Source organism: Narcine bancroftii, chromosome 8, assembly GCF_036971445.1.
Source record: "Narcine bancroftii isolate sNarBan1 chromosome 8, sNarBan1.hap1, whole genome shotgun sequence".
Lineage (NCBI taxonomy): Eukaryota > Metazoa > Chordata > Chondrichthyes > Torpediniformes > Narcinidae > Narcine > Narcine bancroftii.
Window position 1 is genome coordinate 44,586,867 of NC_091476.1, and position 23,185 is coordinate 44,610,051.

The 23,185-nt window shown below is 42.7% G+C and overlaps 1 protein-coding gene and 1 long non-coding RNA gene across 2 annotated transcripts in view; one reads left to right on the forward strand and one right to left on the reverse strand.

The window, feature by feature from the left end:
• LOC138740629 (tripeptidyl-peptidase 2-like) overlaps positions 1 to 23,185 on the reverse strand; it is a 128,386-nt gene that overhangs the window by 38,371 nt on the left and 66,830 nt on the right. The window contains exons 15-21 of the mRNA XM_069893545.1: positions 22,479 to 22,555; positions 19,334 to 19,440; positions 17,773 to 17,927; positions 13,353 to 13,469; positions 10,156 to 10,256; positions 6,420 to 6,516; positions 1,149 to 1,286 (exon numbers count right to left, since the gene is read on the reverse strand). Of these exons, the coding sequence (XP_069749646.1) occupies positions 1,149 to 1,286; positions 6,420 to 6,516; positions 10,156 to 10,256; positions 13,353 to 13,469; positions 17,773 to 17,927; positions 19,334 to 19,440; positions 22,479 to 22,555 (792 nt within the window). The remainder of the gene's footprint in view (positions 1 to 1,148; positions 1,287 to 6,419; positions 6,517 to 10,155; positions 10,257 to 13,352; positions 13,470 to 17,772; positions 17,928 to 19,333; positions 19,441 to 22,478; positions 22,556 to 23,185) is intronic.
• Positions 1,155 to 9,425, forward strand: LOC138740632 (uncharacterized). The gene is made up of 3 exons (XR_011343081.1): positions 1,155 to 1,462; positions 5,399 to 5,467; positions 9,317 to 9,425. It is a non-coding gene; the product is annotated as an uncharacterized lncRNA (long non-coding RNA).

Sequence of the window (23,185 nt, forward strand, 5' to 3'; positions counted from 1 at the left end):
CTTTCTCAGCTTGGTGAATCTGGCTCTAATTCTTCTGTATCATTTTCCTGATGGGAGTAGCTGGAAGATGTTGTAAGGAGGTGATAGGGTCCTCCCTGTTTTCTCGAGCCAATAAAATCTCATCAATGTGGGGAGACCCCAGTGATCCTCTCTGCTGCTTTTATGGTACAGTGTATTGACCTCCGATCTGATGCTCGACAACCACCTTACCACACTGTGATGCAGCTAGCCAGGATGTTCTCGATAAAGCTAGGATGGTGGTCGGTAGCCTTACCAACCTCAGCCTTCTAAAGAAGTGCAGTCACCATTGTATCTTCCTGACAAGTGAGATGTTGTGTTTCCAAGATAGGTCACTTCTTAAATGGGCTCGGAGGGACTTGGTGTTCTCCACTCTCTCAGGTACTGAGCTATGAATGTGTAATGGAGAGTGGTCGTTCCTGTTCCTACTGAAGTCCACAATTGTCATCTTTATCTTGTCCCCGTTGAGACTCAGGTTGTTATTCTTGCACCATTTCATGAGATTTTCCACCTCTTCTCTTTAGTGCAACTCAACATTGTTGCTGATGAGGCCAACTACTGTTGGATCATCTGCAAACTTAATGACTCTTTTGGAGTTGGATCTAGCATTGTAGTCATGGGTCAGTGGCATAGCCCCTAAATTTTGATCCCTCAGTGTGAACTATTCCTTTCCACCATTGTGTGGTCTGGGCTGTTAAGAGTGGCATTTTCCTCTACTTGATGCAGTTGAGAGATTCCTGTTGCCAAGATCAGGCCCACATTTCTGCTTTCAATATATTGCATTTTATAATCTGAAATGGTCTTTGGAATGTTCTCCGAAAGTGAAGTGCATGTGGAACCTTTGAATATATTTCAGGCAAAGATAAGATTTTGGAGAACCAGTCGGTTTGGGGGGGTGGGGGGTGGCAAAAACTTACTAGGGTAATGGACAAATTAAGTTCTAATTAAATCAGGTATGATCTTACTGAATAGCAAAACAGACTCAATGGGTAGAATAGCCCACTCCAGGTCCTAACCCATGTGATAGTCAGGGTGTCACTTCACAGTATTTTTTTTGTGTTTGCAGTTCTACTCCTCCCAACAGATCAACATAGCGACTGCATTACCCCATCTTTAACCTTTGCTCTTACCCTGTCTGGATAAGCATCACCTGATCCCATCAGCCTCTTGTTCTGGTCGAAGAGCATCCACAGCTGACTGTCGTATTGTGACTCGTACAGCAAGTCAGACAGGAGAGGGCAGCTAGGTGTCACCTCACTGCACTTTGCCTGGAAATAACACACAAAGAAAACCAATGATCACCAAGCAACAAACCTGTTCAACAAAACTTGCACATCATCTCATTGTAATAAAGACCATTTTCAAAGTGTACTGCCACAATTCAAGGATATCAATGGGAACTGTCTCCTCTATACCCCCTGCCACTCAGTCAATAGCTAGGAAGGTAAGAATGCCATCCTCAAAACAGCCTTCAAAGTCACAGCTCCCTGTGACTTTATTTCTTTAATTCAGTAATTACAAATGAACATTGTTGGAGTACACCTGCAATAGAATATCTAATGGTAGAGAAAACAGCTCTAATTAAAATACCATTAAGCAGTCATTTAAGTGAGTGTCCAATTCTGCCAATACTGTGCAGGAGTCTTTTTAAGTGGAAGATTTTGACAAGTTCATTGCAGGGCAAGGCCAAAATAAATGCTGAGAATATTCACATAACCTCAAAAGTAAAAAAGAAAGCAACCAAGTATTAAGGTAATTTTCAAATAATTAGCATTGAAAAACAAAACATGATGGTACGAAACTGCTTGAGGAATACAAGAAGTGTAAAAAAATCTTAAGGAAATTAGAAAGGCTAAAAGGAGATATGAAGCTGCTTCGGCAGGAAAAGTAAAAATAAATCCAAAGGGTTTCTACAGGTACATTAAAAGTAAAAGAATAGTGAGGGATAAAATTAGCCCTTGAAAATTAGGGGGGTAGGCTCTGTGAGAAGTAGGAGGAGATGGGTGAAATTTTAAACATTTTTTTTCTTCAGTATTCACTAAGGACAAGAATATTGAGCCAGATGAAGTGAAGAAAAATGGTAGGGAGCTCATGGATGATAAATTAATGAGGAGGTAGTGTTGGTTATATTGAAAAAGATCTGCAGGATCTGACAAAATATTCCCTAGGATCCTGAGCGAGGAGAGTGAACAAATAGTGGGGGCATTGACAGAAATATTTATAATGTCACTGGCCACGGGGGAAGTGCCGGAGGACTGGAGGTTGGCTCATGTTGTTCCATTGTTCAAAAAAGGATTCAAAAGTAAATTATAGGCCTGCAAGTCTGACGTCAGTGGTGGGTAAATTAATGGAAAGTGTTCTTAGAGATAGTATATACAACTATTTGGAAAGACAGGATTGATTCAGAGTAGTTAGTGTGGTTTTGTACATGGTGGATCATGTCTAACAAACCTTACAGAGTTTTTCGAGGAGGTTACTAAAAAGGTGGTGGATGTTGTCTATTTGGACTTTAGTAAGACTTTTGATAAGGTTCCCCAAAAGAGGTTAGTAAGGAAAATGGAAGCATTAGGTATTAATGATGAAGTAGTGAAATGGATTCAACAATGGTTGGATGGGAATTGCCAGAGAGTAATGGTGGAAAATTGTTTGTCGAATTGGAGGACGGTGACGAGTGGAGTGTCTCAGGGATCGGTACTGGGACCACTGCTGTACGTCATATATATTAACGATCTAGATGACAGGGTGGCAAATTGGATTAGTAAATTTGCAAATGATACAAAGATTGATGGTGTTGTAAACAGTGAAGAAGATTATCAAAGCTTACAGAGTGATATAGGACAGTTAGAAAAGTGGGCTGAAAGATTTCAGATGGAGTTTAATACTGATAAATACGAGATGCTACATTTTGGTAGGACTAATCAAAATAGGACATACATGTAAAATGGTAGACAATTGAGGAGTGCAATGGAACAAATGGATTTAGGAGTCATGGTACATAATTCTCTGAAAGTTGAAAGACAAGGGTGGTGAAGAAGGCATTTAGTATGTTGGCTTTCATAAATCAGAGTATAGAATACAGGAGTTGGGAAGTTATGTTGAAATTGTATAAGGCATTGGTGAGGCCAAATTTGGAATATTGTGTGCAGTTTTAGTCACTGAATTACAGGAAGGATAGAAATAGTATAGAAAGAGTGCAGAGGAGGTTTATGAGAATGTTGCTGGGGTTTCAGGGTTTGAGTTACAGGGAAAGGTTGAGCAGGCTGGGACTTTATTCCCTTGATCATAGAAGGTTGAGAGGTGATTTGATATTTAAAATTATAAGGGGGAGAAATAGAGTCAATGTGGATAGGCTTTTTCCACTGAGAGTGGGGGAGATTCAAACAAGAGGGCATGGATTGAAAGTAAAAGGGCAAAAGTTTAAGGGAAACATGAGGGGGAATTTCTTCATGCAGAGGGTAGTGGAAGTATGGAATGAACTTCAGGCAGAGGTGGTAGAAATGAGATTGATGTTAATATTCAAGGTTGACTAGGTATATGAACGGGAGAGGTGTGGAGTTTATGGGCCAAATGCGGGTCAGTGGGACGAGGTGGGAGAAGATGTTCGGCACAGACTAGTATGGCCAAACTGATTTGTTTCTGTGCTGTAAGTGGTTATATGGTGAACCAACTAAGGACACATAGGTAAGCTCAGTGAAATGGATCAATAGACACTGAGAAGTGCAAAGTCTTTCGTTTTGGTAGGAAGTATGAGAAGAGGCAGTACAAACCAGAGGTAAAAGGACTATCACGTATTTAGATCACGGCATCCGTGCAATTTGTTGGAAGAGGGAAGACAAGTGATGAAAAAGGTATACATGTTTCTGAATGCTTTAACCAGAAGTGCAGAACACATGAGCAAGGAATCCTAATTTGGTCATTGTGTGCAGACCAGGTTTCCATGCACAATTAAGACAAAATGGTTAGAAAAGGGAGCAGATGACAATTATTCATAAAGAGTGTCCAGTGATGTGAATTGACTGGAGAAATATGGATTATTTTTAAGGCACAGGAGGTAGCAGAATGAAGTATTTGCAACCCATGAACCTTGCAGTAAAAAGAGAGAAACTGTTTCAATTAGTAGAAAGGCAAGAATCAATGAACACACAATGGAGGCGAGTGGCAAAACAATTAAAGCAACAAGGATTTTCTTTTTAAGCATTGAGTAGTTTATGACTAGAATGAAGTGTATGACTAGAATGCAGAAAGGAGAACTAGATTCAAGTACAACATTCAAAATTGTATCATTATTGGAAAGGGAAAATAATTGCAAGGCTTTTGGGGAGAGAGTGAGGGAGTAGATCTACAGAAGTCTGATCATACATGAAGCTGGTCCAGACTTGATTGGCTTGATTCTTCTGAAGAGAATCAATAGTCAGGCAGTATCTGTGGATAGAGGCAGTCAACTTTTCAGGTCAGGACCATTTATGAGATGAGTTGGTCAAAGTTTCAGGTAAAAACACAAGAAGGAACCCAGCAGGACTCACAGTGTCCATAGGAGGTAATGAAATATAACCGGCATTTCAGGCCTTGAGGATGGAAGGGCTCAGGGCTGAAATTATGGTAATATATCATTACTTCCTATGGACACTGCAAGACCTGCTGAGTTCCTCCAGCATTTCTGCTTTTACCACAATCACAGTGTCTGCAGACTTTCGCATTCACAATGTTTCAGATTAAAAACACTAATTTAGATTTCCATATTTTAAAAAGAAAAGGTCAAGAGAGTGTAGGAATTAAATGCAAGCTCCAGAGAAATGGCTAGACCAGACAGGTTGCATCCTGGCTTCCAAAACAAGTGGGGCAAAGAAAATGGAGCAAAAAAATCAAACTCCTGGAGCATCTCATCAGGTCAGGCAGCAGCCATGGTGGAAAATGGACAGTCAATGCTTCAAGGGTTGCCTTCAAGCAAGGTTTCGACCCAAACATCAACTGTCCAACTCCCTCCAATGCTCCTCCAGCAGTTTGTTTTTTCCTCTAATTCCTGCTTTATGCTCTTGTATGTCTGCACAGAAAATGGATGCAGGAGCTACTAAAATTCCACAGGCTCTCAAAAAGTAGGGAGATAATAAAATTAAGGTCAATTTAATTAGTCATTGTTAGTTGGGATAATACTGAAATCTATTGGTACAGAAGTGATAAAGCCTGTAGAAATTTTCAATGCGACAGTGTGGTTTAAAGAAAAGAAAATCAAGCCCAACAGTATTTCCGAAAATAAATAATTGGAAAGGCAGGTGATTTGAGTGGTTTCAATCATCCCCCCCACCCCCTGCACCAGTATACTTTCACAGCTTTCATTCAGTTAGGTTGGTCTTACGAAGGTTTTTTTTAAATCTTGCTGCAGATTGAAGGTTTTTGAGAATGTAAAGAGAAAGCCAGTAGAAGTATGGATTTGAAGTATGAATCACTTTTGGTAAGTTTCTGCAAGAAGGTTATGTACGAGGCTCAGAGGCACTGAGGGTGACATTCGTACTGGATGAAGACTGTTTAAAGGGTAGAGGACAGTGGGGATCAATGGGCCAGGTTACTGCTCACAGCATGTTGCTGGACTCTATGTATTCTTTCAGTGATGCAGCTGGAGGGAACAATTAATGTGCTCAGAGTGTGCTGACAATGCAAATGTAGGTGGGAAGGTTAAATAGAAAAAGCAGGAAGCCCTCAGCAGGTTAGGCATGAAGATTCTTCAAATTGAAACATTAAATCTTTTTCTTTCCAAGGATGCCACTTGATCTGCTTGAGTGCTTCTAGCATTCTTTGCTGCCTGCATCTGTAATGTTTTGATCTTCATAGATGGGAAAGTTGGAATCAGCAAATGGATTTGAATAGATGATGTGAATATGAAATGAAAAATGGTATGAAATGTCAGGTTATTCATTTTGGTAAGGAACACAGAAAACCAGAAGACAGTTTAACATGTGAAACGTGCAATTATTGGGTGCACTGAAGGATGTGGATGTCTTTAACAAAGGGCGGCACAGCAGTTGCTGCTCCTCCTTCAGTTCTGGCCCTGACCTTGGTGTCACCTGTGTAGTTTGCATGCTCTTTCCATAGTCTCATGGATTTCACCTAGAAGCTCCTTCCAACTTTCCAAAGACGTACTAATAGATTAATTGGCCATTCTTAATTACTCCTTAATACAGGTTAGTGGCAAAAAAAAAAAATCAGGAGTTGATAGGCACCTCATATTTGTACACTATGGAAACAGGCCCTTCAGCCAACACTTCAGTGCTAACTATCTAATCTAGTCCTATTTCTACTGAAAAAAAAAGTCTGAGGAGTGATCTGATATAATTCACATTATAGCTGGTACCATTAATCTTTCACAAAAAATATCTGAGGAGAACTTTTATGTTATGATCAGTTACCTGGCTGAAATTGTAGGTTAACACAAGTTCATAAAGATGTCTGTTTGTGGGTAGGACATCGCGGGAGTTTAATGGTCTTGTTTTGGCTTCCACGGGCCTGTAGGAAGGAAAGAATTTCATTTTTGCTTTAATAAATAAGAGTTCCATGCACTGAGATACATTAATTCCTTCACATCTCCACATTAACCAATAGCTCTAACAAGCTCTTCAATTTGAAAAGGAATATTTTTTTAGTTCCCATTGGAAGAAAAAATCCATTTATATGAAATAGAATTACAAAAGGATGAGAATCTGATCTTACACATAACATTCCCAGAATACTAGGGGGTCAGTGGGACTGGCATGGAGCAGGAATTGAAGGAAATTTTTATCAGTTATGAAATTGTGTCTGGTAAATTGATGGTATTGAAAGTCTGTAAGTCCCGAGGGACTGATGATCTATATCCCACAGTATTTTAGAAGGTAGCCCTACAGATAGTGAATGTTAATGATTTTTTTCCAACATTCTCTATATTCTGCGGCAGTTCCTTTGGAGGGTTACTGATATGGCACTGCTTTTCTTAAGAAAGAAGCGAGAGAGAAACTAGAGAATTGTAGACCAATCAGCCTGACTTCAGCAGGGGGGAAAATGGTGGAGTCAATTATTAAAGATGGCACTGTTGCACATTTGGAGAGGAGCGAAAAGAGAAGTCTGTCTGCATGGATTTACAAAGGAGATATCATACTTGACAAATCTAGAAATTTTTGAAGATGTAACCAGTAGAGTGGACAAGTGAACCAGCTGATGTGTTTAGAATTTCAAAATATTTTTTAGAAGGTTCCGCACAAGAGGTTAGTGTGCAAAATTAGAGAATAATGTATAAGAAGTTATGTACTGACGTGGATAGAGAGTAGGATGGCAGGCAGAAAGCTGAGTGGTAATAAATTTGTCCTTTTCAGAATGGTTGGCAGTGGCTAATGGGATATCACAAGGATCAGTGCTGGGACCACAGCTACAATATACTGTATAGTGAAGATCTGGGTGATGCAATTGAAAATAATACCTCTAGGTTTGCAGAGGGCAAAAAGTTTGTGGCAGTATGATCTGTGAGGAAGATTCCAAGATGCTGAAGAGTGACTTGAAGAGATGAGGTAAATGGGCAAATTTATAAAAGATTAAGTGTAATGTAGATAAATGAGGTGGTCCATGTTTGTGGCAATAACTAGAAGCATATTATTTTTATGGAATGGTGAGAAATTAGGAAAAGGGAAGTATAACGAGAACTGGGTGTGATGGTGCCACAGTCATTGACGGTGGAACACAGGTACGGAAGGTGGTGAAGGCTGTAAACAGCATGTGGATGTGGGCTAAATGGCCTGCTCCTTCATTTATTTTCCATGATCCTGAACAATAAACCATATGCTTCGCACTGAATGGTTATCGGAAACAACAGATTAAAACAAAGAAAGAACTGTTCTCCAAAAGCTTTATCACCTCACCACTGTCTAATTCTATGAATAGAAACTGCAGGGATAATTAGAGAGAAACTGCTGGTAGGGAATGGAATGTGGGGACTCCATTTAAAACCTAACGACAGACATCTCAAGGTGAAGTTAGTAAACATTTCTATGTGCAAAGGATGGTAAAATTTGGAATTCTCTTCCTCAAACTATAATACAAGCATGGTCAATGGCTAATTTTACATTAAATTAGTGGATTCTGTTTTGCAAAGATATAAAGGGATGTGGAGGCCGGTGACTAGTGGAGTTCCTCAGGGATCGGTCCTGGGTCCACTATTGTTTGTTATATATATTAACGATCTGGAAGTAGGGGTGGAGAGTTGGGTAAGCAAGTTTGCGGATGATACAAAGATTTGTGGTGTTGTGGACAGTGAGGAAGATTACCGTAGATTAAAAGGTGATTTAGGAAGGCTGGAGGTGTGGCCTGAGAAATGGCTGGTGGAATTTAATACAGATAAGTGCGAGGTATTACATTTTGGAAAGGCAAATCTAAATAGGTCATATGCATTAAATGGTAGGCTATTGAGATGTGCAGAGCAACAAAGGGATTTAGGAGTGATGGTAAATAGTACCCTCAAGGCTGATACTCAGGTAGATGGTGTGGTGAAGAAGGCATTTGGAATGTTGGCCTTCATAAATCGGAGTATTGAATTCAAGAGTAGGGAGGTTATGATGAAATTGTACAAGGTTTTGGTGAGGCCAAATTTGGAGTACTGTGTACAGTTTTGGTCACCAAATTATAGGAAAGATATAAACAAAAATAGAGAGAGTGCAGAGAAGGTTCACGAGAATGTTGACAGGATTTCAAGGTTTGAGTTACAGGGAAAGGTTGTGCAGACTAGGGCTTTTTTCTCTGGAGCGTAGAAGATTGAGGGGGGACTTGATCGAGGTGTTTAAGATTTTAAAAGGGACAGACAGAGTAAATGTGCTTAGGCTTTTTCAATTAAGAGTGGGGTAGATTCAAACTAGAGGGCATGGTTTAAGGTTGAAGGGGGAGAATTATAAGGGGAACATGAGGGGAAATTTCTTTACGCAAAGGGTGGTGGGGATGTGGAATGAGCTTCCGGCAGACGTGGTTGAGGCGGGATCATTGGTTACATTTAAGGATAGATTGGATCATTACATGGAGAGGAGAGGACTGGAGGGGTATGGACCGGGTGCTAGTAAGGCCGAACTGGCCTGTTCTATGCTGTAAGTGGTTATATGGTGGGGAAAAGACAAAGACATAAAGGTGAGTGAAAGCTGCCATGACTTTGCTAAATGGAGCTTGATACCCCAACTCATGTTCTGACAAAGCATTTGCAAATAATGAACTATCTGCTTTCAGTGATGTCCACTGAGGGATGAATCTTGTTCCAGGACATCAGGAAAAATTCTGCTGCACGTTTGTGTTACAGGTTTTAATACAGGGTGGCACCCAGCAATGTAAGCAAATTGGACATCATATTCCTGCCTTAGGCAAAATAAGGCGCAGAGGTTGAAAATTAAAAACAGCCAGACCAAACTGAGGATCAATTGCAATAAATCTAATTTGTCAGCTGGTCCCAGATTGTCAGTGGAATCCAATTTTCACAAATGGACCTCCAGGGAAGGAAACAGGCTGCACCTTCCCAGTCTGACCCAAATATCTAAGCAAGCCAATTACTTGCTGGAGAAAGCAAAGGTGAAGGGCATTTGTAGAATGGTTCTTGCCCTGTGAGGGAGAGTAAAACACTTTCATCATGCAATTCTTGACCATGGGTTATTCTAAAATGTTTTACAACCACCAAATCATCAAATCACTGTTTACAGCCACTTTCCACACAAGCAAAGACATTATAGTGACAGGTAAACAACATTTTAATGATATTGGTTGAAAGTACATACTGACTATAACATGAGAAGGCCAACCTCCCCTCCACCACTCTTTTTTTTAAGAACATCCCATAAACATTTATATGTACCCATAGGGTGTCACTCAAAATAACGGGCTTCCAAAAGGTGCCCATTCTCTCATTCCCTCTGTACTGCAATAGAAGTCACATGAGATTAAAATGCTGGAGTCTCTCGGTTCTATGTTCTTCGAGGATGGCCTGAACCCAAAACTTCCTGTCCCCGAGCCTTAGCTGAACCTAAAAGTCAAAGATTATGAAATGCTGCAGCTATCAACACGCAATGAAACAAAAAGAATAAACACACCATAAAGATGCAGGTGGCTGTGACATTTTTACATGGGCGTTTATAACAAGTACATTACCGAAGGGTCTGCACCCAGGTTTTGAGAGTCAATGCAGGAGAAATTTCCTCATACTTCAGCGAAGCTGTGGTATCAAATCGTGCAATACCCTCTGATGCATGCTAGATAGAAACAATTGCACACAGGGTTAATATTTCTGACTCTTTGTAAAATCAAACAGTTGTTAACATAGTCTACTGATGAAAAGAGTCATACATCCTGCAGACCATTCATCACTCAATCCCATTTTCACTGATAATTCTATTCAATGTTATAGATGAACGATAGAAAATATTGTTCCTCTGATGCTACTCGACCTTCTGAGTTCCTGAACAATTTGGTATTTTTTTGCTCCATATTCCAGCATCTGCTCTCTTGTGTGTGTCTCCATAGGAAGTATCCTGCCTGATATAACACAATTTGATATGGGTACTGCTCTACCCAAGACAGTAAGAAATTGCAGTGTGAAGACAGCTCAAACAATCATACAAACTCTGCCTGCCCTCCACTGACTCTGTCTACATCTCCCACTGCCTCAGGAAAGCAGCCACCCTGGCCATACCCTCTTCACTCACACTCCACCTCCCTTTTTGTAGAAGATATACCAGTTTGAAAATATGCACCATTATATTCAAACATACTTTCCTACTGTTATCAAATAAATGAACAGACCTCTCACTGGTAAATTGTTACAGTACTTGCATTGTTTTAATTGAACTTTTTCTCTATAACACTACATTTTTGTTTCACTTTGCATCACCATTTGTACACAAGAAGAGGTTAACTTGACTGGATCGCACACAATTTTTTTAATGACAATTATCAATCCATGTCAATCAAAACTTTGTCCACTTAGTAGCTACTCTCAACCTTTTGTTTTGGCTATGACACTTTAGGAATCTACTCATAGATTAAGGGTCCCCTTCCCTGTGGAGCAATCAAGTTTAGGTGGATTCTTCCATACCTCTCTCCTATAGACTACATTAAAAACAAAAAAAAATATTTTGGTCCTTGGCCCCCTAAAATGTACTGTGTTCCCTGGGGGGTGGGGGGGGGGGGGCCTTATGGTTGCTCCAGAGCCTCAATTAATTTTTTTTTCTCAAATGTAGATTTCACTGGCTATTGCCCATCCCTCAATGCCCGTGACATTTGAATAAAATGCCCTGATCTAAGATTATATGCAGAATAAATCAAATACTGGAAGGTAAACATTAATCTCCAAATCTGTTCAAGGACCACTGCTTGTGTTCAATAGTATTTTGAATTATGCCTTGTTATACCTGGCTGCAGTATACTGTCAATCCTTTACTTTGTTCTCCTCTCAATAAGAAGCCCTGGGGTATTTGCCCCATAGGAACAATCTTCAAGAGGAAGGTACAGAACAATTCACTGTCTCAGCCTCAGGATATTCCAAGGTGTTTCACAGGATAAAAGCATAGTGAAGGTTCAAAGCATAGTGAAGAATGAAATGAAGGAAAAAGTGCCGCCATTGTATTCAGTAACATCCCTCAAACAGTCTCTGGATAGCTAATTAAAGATGTTTTCTAACTTAGAAAAGGCAGGTAGATGGAGTTGAGTCACAGCCAGATCAGCCGTGATCTTATTGAATGGAAGCGCAGACTTGACGGGCCGGATTACAAACTCCGGCTCCTATTTCTAGTCTTTACAATGAAGTACTCTCCACCTACCAAGATGAGGGCAGCTTTGACCGTACTCAAGCTCAGCACTAAATGGACAAAACAACAGGCTTGATGGGCAGCCCAGCCTCTTAGTCAAATCAAATGCTCATTCCCTCAAATAACATCTCAGTATGACTGCAGGGTGCACTATAAAATCATCCAGACTCCTCCAACAGTATCCAACCAACCCAAGATCTCCATCATCAAGGCCAAAGGTAACACTGCTCGCAAGTCCCACACCATCCTGAGATGGAAATGGATCATCACTCCTTTTGTGCCCTAGTCTAAATCCTGGAACCATTTCCCCAACAACACCATCATTAAAAAAAGCAGTCTTTAACACAGGTGGCACACCACCACCATGCCAATTAGAGATGGGCAATAAATGTCAGCCTCACCTATGATGCCCAATCATGAATAAATTTTTTTTTTTTTAAACTGAATGCAGTGGTTTAATGTTCCATTTGAAAGACATTTCTGACTTTGCTATGTTCCACAAACACCTTAATGGATTGTCACCCTAAATTTTTGTGCTCAAATCTCTAGAGTGGAGCTTGAGTCCACAATTTTCTGATACAGAGACAGGAGCAAAGGCACTGAGCAACAGCTGAGATTATTATTTTGATGAGGAAAACGAGGCAGTCACCTCGAGCATACAGCAACACAAGGACCTCATCTTTCCATTGACATGAAGAAGGATAGAGGGAGGAGGCTCTGAAATTTTTATCTGGAAGAACATTTCCACAGTGCTTTCATCAACAGGAGTAAAAAGTGAGTTGCTGGAGGAACTCAGCAGATTAGGCATCCGTGGAGGGCGATGTTCAGTCAACTTTTTGGGTCAAGTTCTGGTCATCAAGACCAAATGGGATATCAAACCAGGTCCACTTTCCAGTGGATTTACGGAATGATAAAAGCAAAATAATTTGTTCTTGATGCAAGTTTTGACCTGAAACATTGACATTTCCTTTTTCTTGCTGATGCTTCTTGACCCTCCGTTTTTTGCTCAATTCCATCGTTTGTAGCCTCTTGTCTCTCTAAGGTATGCAAGCTCTAGTATAAAGGTGGCATGTTTAGCGCAACACTGTTAGAGTGGAATCCGGCATTGTCTGTAAGGAGTTTATACATATTCCCTATGTCTGTGAAAGTTTCCGCAAGGTTCTCTAGTTTCATCCCCCTTTCAAGACTTGCAGGGGATGTAGGTTAATTGGAGGATTTAGGCAGGAGGGGCTCATGGGCCGGAAGGGCCTGTTACTGTGCAGGATGTCGAAGTTTAAATTTTAAAAAATTAAATTTAAATTATTTTTCTCTGAACCAATAACAATTAAACCAGATAATCTAGTCAGTATTTCAGAACATTTTGTTGGAACTTGTGGTGCACTAAGTGTATGGCCCTCAGCCCTATTTACAACTGCGACTGTAAAGTCCACATCAACATTCTCGGGCTACAGATTCTGCTGAAAAATGAGGGTTATTTCTATCATGTAAAAGCTTATTTACTTCATCAGACTGTGAAGGAAAACAAAGAAGCCAAAAACTTACAATGTGCAACACATCAGTGCTGCACTTCAGTCCATGGAACGAAATTGTGTAGTCAATGGAAGTATGGCCCAGGCTCGACCACCAGTGTGCAATGCAAATCTCAATGGTCCCTCCTTCCTACAAAAGATTAATAGATTACTTTCAATGTGCTGGGGTAATTTCCCCAATAAAGTCAGTGACACTCTTTGCTCCATTATCAAATGCAAGCTCATGAAGAAAATGAAATCTGAACTTTCTAAACTCCATTCCTTTCAAAGCCTAAGGAGATTCTGCGATAAAACTTTCCACATAATTAAAATGGAAGACAATGAAATTCACAGCAATTCTGTTAATGACCAAGAGGAAAAGAGTGGGTGAAGGTTTTAGAAAAGGAACCTTCATGGTTACTGGATGACACAAGATTCAAAAATGACAATACCAAATAAAGCAGAAAGAGCTTTACTTGTAGTGATCCGATGGCTGACCTTTTAACCACTCTTCTCTATTCTCTGGTCTTTTAACCACTCTTCTCTATTCTCTGGTCTTTTAACCACTCTTCTCTATTCTCTGACCCTTTAACCGCTGACCCTTTAACCGCAGACCCTTTAACCGCAGACCCTTTAACCGCAGACCCTTTAACCGCAGACCCTTTAACCGCAGACCCTTTAACCGCAGACCCTTTAACCGCAGACCCTTTAACCGCAGACCCTTTAACCGCAGACCCTTTAACCGCAGACCCTTTAACCGCAGACCCTTTAACCGCAGACCCTTTAACCGCAGACCCTTTAACCGCAGACCCTTTAACCGCAGACCCTTTAACCGCAGACCCTTTAACCGCAGACCCTTTAACCGCAGACCCTTTAACCGCAGACCCTTTAACCGCAGACCCTTTAACCGCAGACCCTTTAACCGCAGACCCTTTAACCGCAGACCCTTTAACCGCAGACCCTTTAACCGCAGACCCTTTAACCGCAGACCCTTTAACCGCAGACCCTTTAACCGCAGACCCTTTAACCGCAGACCCTTTAACCGCAGACCCTTTAACCGCAGACCCTTTAACCGCAGACCCTTTAACCGCAGACCCTTTAACCGCAGACCCTTTAACCGCAGACCCTTTAACCGCAGACCCTTTAACCGCAGACCCTTTAACCGCAGACCCTTTAACCGCAGACCCTTTAACCGCAGACCCTTTAACCGCAGACCCTTTAACCGCAGACCCTTTAACCGCAGACCCTTTAACCGCAGACCCTTTAACCGCAGACCCTTTAACCGCAGACCCTTTAACCGCAGACCCTTTAACCGCAGACCCTTTAACCGCAGACCCTTTAACCGCAGACCCTTTAACCGCAGACCCTTTAACCGCAGACCCTTTAACCGCAGACCCTTTAACCGCAGACCCTTTAACCGCAGACCCTTTAACCGCAGACCCTTTAACCGCAGACCCTTTAACCGCAGACCCTTTAACCGCAGACCCTTTAACCGCAGACCCTTTAACCGCAGACCCTTTAACCGCAGACCCTTTAACCGCAGACCCTTTAACCGCAGACCCTTTAACCGCAGACCCTTTAACCGCAGACCCTTTAACCGCAGACCCTTTAACCGCAGACCCTTTAACCGCAGACCCTTTAACCGCAGACCCTTTAACCGCAGACCCTTTAACCGCAGACCCTTTAACCGCAGACCCTTTAACCGCAGACCCTTTAACCGCAGACCCTTTAACCGCAGACCCTTTAACCGCAGACCCTTTAACCGCAGACCCTTTAACCGCAGACCCTTTAACCGCAGACCCTTTAACCGCAGACCCTTTAACCGCAGACCCTTTAACCGCAGACCCTTTAACCGCAGACCCTTTAACCGCAGACCCTTTAACCGCAGACCCTTTAACCGCAGACCCTTTAACCGCAGACCCTTTAACCGCAGACCCTTTAACCGCAGACCCTTTAACCGCAGACCCTTTAACCGCAGACCCTTTAACCGCAGACCCTTTAACCGCAGACCCTTTAACCGCAGACCCTTTAACCGCAGACCCTTTAACCGCAGACCCTTTAACCGCAGACCCTTTAACCGCAGACCCTTTAACCGCAGACCCTTTAACCGCAGACCCTTTAACCGCAGACCCTTTAACCGCAGACCCTTTAACCGCAGACCCTTTAACCGCAGACCCTTTAACCGCAGACCCTTTAACCGCAGACCCTTTAACCGCAGACCCTTTAACCGCAGACCCTTTAACCGCAGACCCTTTAACCGCAGACCCTTTAACCGCAGACCCTTTAACCGCAGACCCTTTAACCGCAGACCCTTTAACCGCAGACCCTTTAACCGCAGACCCTTTAACCGCAGACCCTTTAACCGCAGACCCTTTAACCGCAGACCCTTTAACCGCAGACCCTTTAACCGCAGACCCTTTAACCGCAGACCCTTTAACCGCAGACCCTTTAACCGCAGACCCTTTAACCGCAGACCCTTTAACCGCAGACCCTTTAACCGCAGACCCTTTAACCGCAGACCCTTTAACCGCAGACCCTTTAACCGCAGACCCTTTAACCGCAGACCCTTTAACCGCAGACCCTTTAACCGCAGACCCTTTAACCGCAGACCCTTTAACCGCAGACCCTTTAACCGCAGACCCTTTAACCGCAGACCCTTTAACCGCAGACCCTTTAACCGCAGACCCTTTAACCGCAGACCCTTTAACCGCAGACCCTTTAACCGCAGACCCTTTAACCGCAGACCCTTTAACCGCAGACCCTTTAACCGCAGACCCTTTAACCGCAGACCCTTTAACCGCAGACCCTTTAACCGCAGACCCTTTAACCGCAGACCCTTTAACCGCAGACCCTTTAACCGCAGACCCTTTAACCGCAGACCCTTTAACCGCAGACCCTTTAACCGCAGACCCTTTAACCGCAGACCCTTTAACCGCAGACCCTTTAACCGCAGACCCTTTAACCGCAGACCCTTTAACCGCAGACCCTTTAACCGCAGACCCTTTAACCGCAGACCCTTTAACCGCAGACCCTTTAACCGCAGACCCTTTAACCGCAGACCCTTTAACCGCAGACCCTTTAACCACAGACCCTTTAACCACAGACCCTTTAACCACAGACCCTTTAACCACAGACCCTTTAACCACAGACCCTTTAACCACAGACCCTTTAACCACAGACCCTTTAACCACAGACCCTTTAACCACAGACCCTTTAACCACAGACCCTTTAACCACAGACCCTTTAACCACAGACCCTTTAACCACAGACCCTTTAACCACAGACCCTTTAACCACAGACCCTTTAACCACAGACCCTTTAACCACAGACCCTTTAACCACTGACCCTTTAACCACTGACCCTTTAACCACTGACCCTTTAACCACTGACCCTTTAACCACTGACCCTTTAACCACTGACCCTTTAACCACTGACCCTTTAACCACTGACCCTTTAACCACTGGCCCTTTAACCACTGGCCCTTTAACCACTGACCCTTTAACCACTGACCCTTTAACCACTGACCCTTTAACCACTGACCCTTTAACCACTGACCCTTTAACCACTGACCCTTTAACCACTGACCCTTTAACCACAGACCCTTTAACCACAGACCCTTTAACCACAGACCCTTTAACCACAGACCCTTTAACCACAGACCCTTTAACCACAGACCCTTTAACCACAGACCCTTTAACCACAGACCCTTTAACCACAGACCCTTTAACCACAGACCCTTTAACCACAGACCCTTTAACCACAGACCCTTTAACCACAGACCTTTTAACCACTCTGCTGTATTCTCTGGAATGTTAAATACCTTCCAGTCATATCCTATCTACACCTGCTATTTTATCCTATCTTTGCTGCTGAGAATACACACTACTGTTTAACTGCTCCTGTCTTAGCTCACTGATTAACCATTTCATCTCTTCTCAACCCAATTCTGCAACATCCCATCCTATTTTGTACCTTTTAACCCAGTTCATGTCCTCGCCCCTCACCACAACAGCTGCCAGAGGCACCTCCTCCTTCAGCTGTTCTTCCTCTATCCACTATTCCATTACTGACTGAATGAATGAATGTTCTTAGTCAAGTTTCATTTTCATGTCCAACATTTCTTCCACTTGCTCCCATCTATATTTCTTTGATTCAATACTTCATAATCAAACCATTACCCTTCAAAGAAAAAGAGACTAAAACTAGTGGGCCAAGGTTTATGATGAAGGGGGAAAGATTTAATGGGGACCTGAGGGGTATGTTTTTCAGAGGGTGGTAGATATAGGGAACAAGCTGTCAGAGCAAGTGGTAACAGTAGTTGAAAAGACACTTGGACAGGTCCATGGATTAGGAAGGGTCAAAGAGACAAACTGAACTCAACCTGCATAGGGGAAATGGGCAAAGGGCCTGTTTCTGTTCTGTCTAACTCCATAGCATGCTGGATGAATACTCACATGGATTGCAAAACTCTCAGACGCAGAGGCTTTTTCAGACAAGTACAGATGTTGGTAAAATTCGTGTACCCGGAAGGCCTTTTGCTTCTGGAGCTGCACAGCATGCACCACAAACTCTGATGTCTTGTCTTCTGACCTCGAAGTCAGGCGTATCTCTGCAATAAAGCCAGTTCCCAGAGCAGCATGGGTTAATACTGCTCTCAAACCAGCCATTCTCAATGGAGACCTAAACACAACCCACCACCTCCCCCCCGCCCAACCGGGGCCCACAGTGCATTTAAGGGGGTCACAAACTGAAATCATAAAATGTCAGTTAGAAGTACAGAAGACACAAACTACACTTGACTACTTCACAGGGAAGGGGGTCCATAAATTTTGGGCAGAGTCCAAAAGGGGTCATAGCCAAGAAGTTGAGAATGGCTGCCCCATTCAAATTCCAAGAGTGTCCTGAGATTGTTTCTTGATACCTGCACATTCCCCTGTATTGCTGGAACTTGTCAATCACATTCATCCATGCAATGTCTTTCCAAACATTTAATCTTTATCAGTGCAAAGTAATGGGAATGACATTGTTCTAAAGCAAACAGTTGCAGAGAAACGAGGAAGAATAAATGGAAGTTAGGTGACTCACAGATGTCCTGACACCAAAACTAGGTTTCAACCTCCTACTGGCTGAAAACATTCCTCAAAACCTAACCATTGCAATTGACTGGCTCAGGAGGCAGCCAGCGTTCTTTCCATGGAGTCTGTAGAGGTGGTCCAGGATGGCAAATTCTAACCAATACTTTATCAAATGCAATTACACCCACAACGCAAGAATGAGTTCAAGAAGGTAGTCAGGGTTTGAACCCTATCACTGCTCTTCCATTTGTCCAAATCCATCTGATACTGTATGCATTAATTCTTTCTTCTTCTTCTTTGGCTTGGCTTTGCAGACGAAGATTTATGGAGGGGTAAATGTCCACGTCAGCTGCAGGCTCGTTTGTGGCTGACAAGTCCGATGCGGGACAGGAAGACACGGTTGCAGTGGTTGCAGGGGAAAATTGGTTGGTTGGGGTTGGGTGTTGGGTTTTTCCTCCTTTGTCTTTTGTCAGTGAGGTGGGCTCTGCGGTCTTCTTCAAAGGAGGTTGCTGCCCGCCAAACTGTGAGGCGCTAAGATGCACGGTTTGAGGCGATATCAGCCCACTGGCAGTGGTCAATGTGGCAGGCACCAAGAGATTTCTTTAGGCAGTCCTTGTACCTCTTCTTTGGTGCACCTCTGTCACGGTGGCCAGTGGAGAGCTCGCCATATAACACGATCTTGGGAAGGCGATGGTCCTCCATTCTGGAGACGTGACCCACCCAGCGCAGTTGGATCTTCAGCAGCGTGGATTCGATGCTGTCGGCCTCTGCCATCTCGAGTACTTCGATGTTAAGGATGAAGTCACTCCAATGAATGTTGAGGATGGAGCGGAGACAACGCCGGTGGAAGCGTTCTAGGAGCCGTAGGTGATGCCGGTAGAGGACCCACGATTCGGAGCCGAATACAAACTCACAAAATCAGCAGGAATGCTGCACCTACCAGCCCATGTGGCTCCTTGAGGCACTTCAATAAATTGTCTTCTAATCTCCCCAGGTTTGAAGTCCACGTTTTTTTGCTCAATTTTGTATTCACAAGCTGCATTTACCCTGGACCAATGGAGATAAAGAGAACAATTAGAACTATTCCAATATTCTCAACACCGAGCACGAGAAAACCAACGCATCATGGAACGCAGGCTTCCCTTTCTCTTGTCAAACATCAACGGCCAATGACCATTGTTCTAATAATTAATATTAAGCGGCTCTTACTCCTAACTATGTGCAATTCTTTTTAGAACATTTTTGGATGCAGCATCTGAGTGATGCGAATTGAAGATGGGGAGCATGCAGCCAGAGAATTACTGATGGCCAAAGTTCTCTTCTGCTGGAAGTCTGGGTCTGTTGTAGATTCACCGATAGCTGGTGATCATGGCAACTGGTCGATGACTCCACCTTTGTTGAATCATTCAACTCCCTAAATGGCATAAAGTAAACTGCATGATATGTTTTCCATTCAGCAATTCCCTTTTCCCACTTAAATCTGTTGTGAGTCACTTCTGGATGATTTCCACCTCATGCTCTTTGATATTTGAAGGTGGTGCTGATTGCAAAGCCTAACCTCTCACCAATGACATTGTATCACTGAAAGCACTCCAAAACTAGTTCTTATTTGGTGCAAAATCCACAAACCTAATTTGAAGTCAAAATATTTAATTTATGTTTATTTATAATAGCAATTAACAGTTGAAATCCTCAAGCATTTCTGGGTTCTTCTGATTGTACATATAAAACCTGACAAAACAGCATAGTACACCTTTGTGCAAAAGAGACAGGCAGTGGACAATATTGGCAGACTGTTGAGTATAATGCATTTGACACAAGCCAGGAGTGAGAGGGGTCTGGCTGTGACCCTGGATGCAGAGAAGGCATTTAACAGGCTAGAGTGCGATTTTCTTTTCAAAATTGGGGTTAGGGCCAACTTTTACAAATTGGATAAGGGCGCTGTATCATGCGCCCAAAGCTAGAGCTGTGACCAATGGTCAAATTTCTCCAGCATTTCCAATGACAAGATCAAGTAAACAAGGATGCCCGCTGTCTCCAGCCCTACTCATTATGGCCATAGAGACATTAGCCAAAGCCATTTGCCAGGATCCAGACATTAAAGGTTTTAGAGCTGGCGAGGAAGAACATAAAATCAACTTACTTACAGATGACGTACTGATATATCTGACAGATCTGGTAAACTCATTGTCCAGGCTGCACTCTACACTGGAGGAGATTTATTGGCTACAAGGTTAATTGGAATAAGAGTAACATTATGCCACTCACTAAGGGGGACTACAGTCAATGTCAGTAGAACAGCCATCTAAAGTGGCCACAAAACAGGATCAAATATCTAAGAGTTAGAATAGATAACAACTTGAATAATTTATATGTTGAATTATACCCCCTTGCTTGAAAGAATCAAGGAGGACTTAAGTAGGTGAATGTCCCTGCCAATAACCTTGGTGGGCAGAGTCAATTGTATTAAAAGGAATGTGTTGCCGAGGCTTCAGTATCTCTTTCAGACACTGCCTGTGGCGTTGCCCTGGGGATTCTTCCAAAATTTGCTCTTCTGGGTAAGAACATTTCTATGGAATGGAAAGGTGGCCAGCGTCTCTCTAGAGAAAGTGACCTGGGATTATAGTCTGGCCGGATTACAAATGCCAGACTTCAAGAAATACTATTGGGTAGCCCAGTCAAGATACATCGCCTCACTCTTCGAGGGAGATTTACCATCCTGAGCACAAATTGGCCTGCACATGGTAAGAAGGTGCCAGAGGACTTTATTTATAAATGGGATGCTAAACTGTTATCTGGAAAAGCAGGCAGCACTATATTAAAACAAATAATCACCAAGAATAAAATTAACCAATATTTAGGTATCAAAGTGGGGCTGTCGCCAAAAACATCTGACTCCGTCCGATTACATCAATACCATTAGTGGTAGGTAACAAGATCCTGGACACATGGCGTCAGAACTGTGTCAGGTGCATAGAGGACTGTTACAAGCAGGGGCAACTCGTCATTCAAACAACTCAGACATAAGTATGGTTTAGCAAATAAAACATTCCACTGCTACCTTCAGATGAGATCTTTTTTACAGGACAAATTAGGTCCAACCACGGCCCCACCAAAATACAGCGACATAGAGAGCATGATTCGAAGGAGGAACACATGGAAATTCATCTTGGCAATGTGTCGGACCACCATGACTACAACCATCAACGTGCGGTACAGGCTGGTGCAGTACAATTTTCTGCAGCAGCTGTATTTGACGCCGCAAAAATTGGACAGATCTAAATCAGAATTATCAGATCAATGTTCTAGATTGAGACAGGAACCCTTGTGCACACAACATGGGCATGTCCCAAGGCGAGGCCCTTTTGGGTGGAGCTAGGTCAAGTCCTAGCTAAAATCATAGGCAAAGAATTCCCGCAGGGCCCGAGTTGCTCCTGTTGGGACTTAATTAATTAAGCTGCCCAAATTCCAAATTCAATTTGTGATGATCTCATTGGCAGTGGCCAGGAAGTGCATAGCCAGGAAATCCGACTCCTGCCTGAGCATCGCACGTTGGATCATGGAATGCAAAGCTGTGTTCCCCTGGAAAAAAATCACTTACAACTTAAGGAAAAAAAATACAGGCTATAAGTAGCCTGTCGTGTCTTGCTGCTCCACCTTACCTGCCTGTCCCTTAGCCATTGGGGGGTGGGGGGGTGCAGGAGCTGACTCACCCCGACCAGGTAAAGTGAAGAAAATTAAACCACCTGGGTCTGACCGCCGTGCCATGACAAACCCACAAAATCCTGACCTATGCTCCATCCCTTCATTGTGAATGTCTTTAGTGTCCTGTGTAATTGTATCAGTTAAATGTCTAGTGTTGAATACGGGGGATGGGGAGGAAGGGAGATAAAGAGCTTGAACTATGCAGAAACTGTACAAAATGGTCAATTGTAAATTGTTGTCAATGCTGACACTGTTAACATTCATGATGTTGATAACTGTTCGATTTCAAGACTGGAAAATCATTTAAAAATTCAAAAAAAAAGATAGTCACAAGAAATACAAGCTGCACAAGAGATGGCAGAACACTCGTTTGCACAAACCTTGAAGGGATAATGACTGTAACAGGAATTCGGAACAATGGACCAGCACCAGGAGCTGTTGTGTCATAAGCAAGGACCTGAGGCAGGAGAAAAGAGATAAAGACACATAAGAAAGGGAATCAGGATACAGCCAGCCCCATCATTCAGTAAGACTGGTTGATCTGATCTTGGCCTCTGTTTTATTATTAAGTCATTTCTTTCTAACCATTGACACCCTTGTAAGAAAACGGTCTACCTGATCTTGGAATATCTGGAGTGAGAAATTCCAAAAATCAATGACTACAGGCAATAAATTCTTCCTCAACTGAGTTTTAAACAGCAACCCCGTATTCGGAAACTAGTTCCAAAACCTCCCAAAAGGGAAAAGTTCTCTCGCCATCAAACCAATTAATCTGATGTTTCAGTAATAGTGTATCAATGTTATTGACTCTAATAGGAGCAGAAATCGGCTAATTAGCCTGAGTCTGCTCTGCCATTCAATCATGAGCTGATCCATTTTCCCACTCAGTCTCACTGCCCAGCATTCTCCCCACAACCTTTGATGCCCTACTAATCAAGAACCTATCGATCTATTTCAAATACACCCATGACTTGGCCTCCACAACTGCCAATGGCAACAAATTCACCAACCTCTGGCTAAAGAAATTCCTACGCATCTTTGTTTTAAGTAGATGCCCTTCAATCCAGAAGTTGCACCTTTTTGTCCT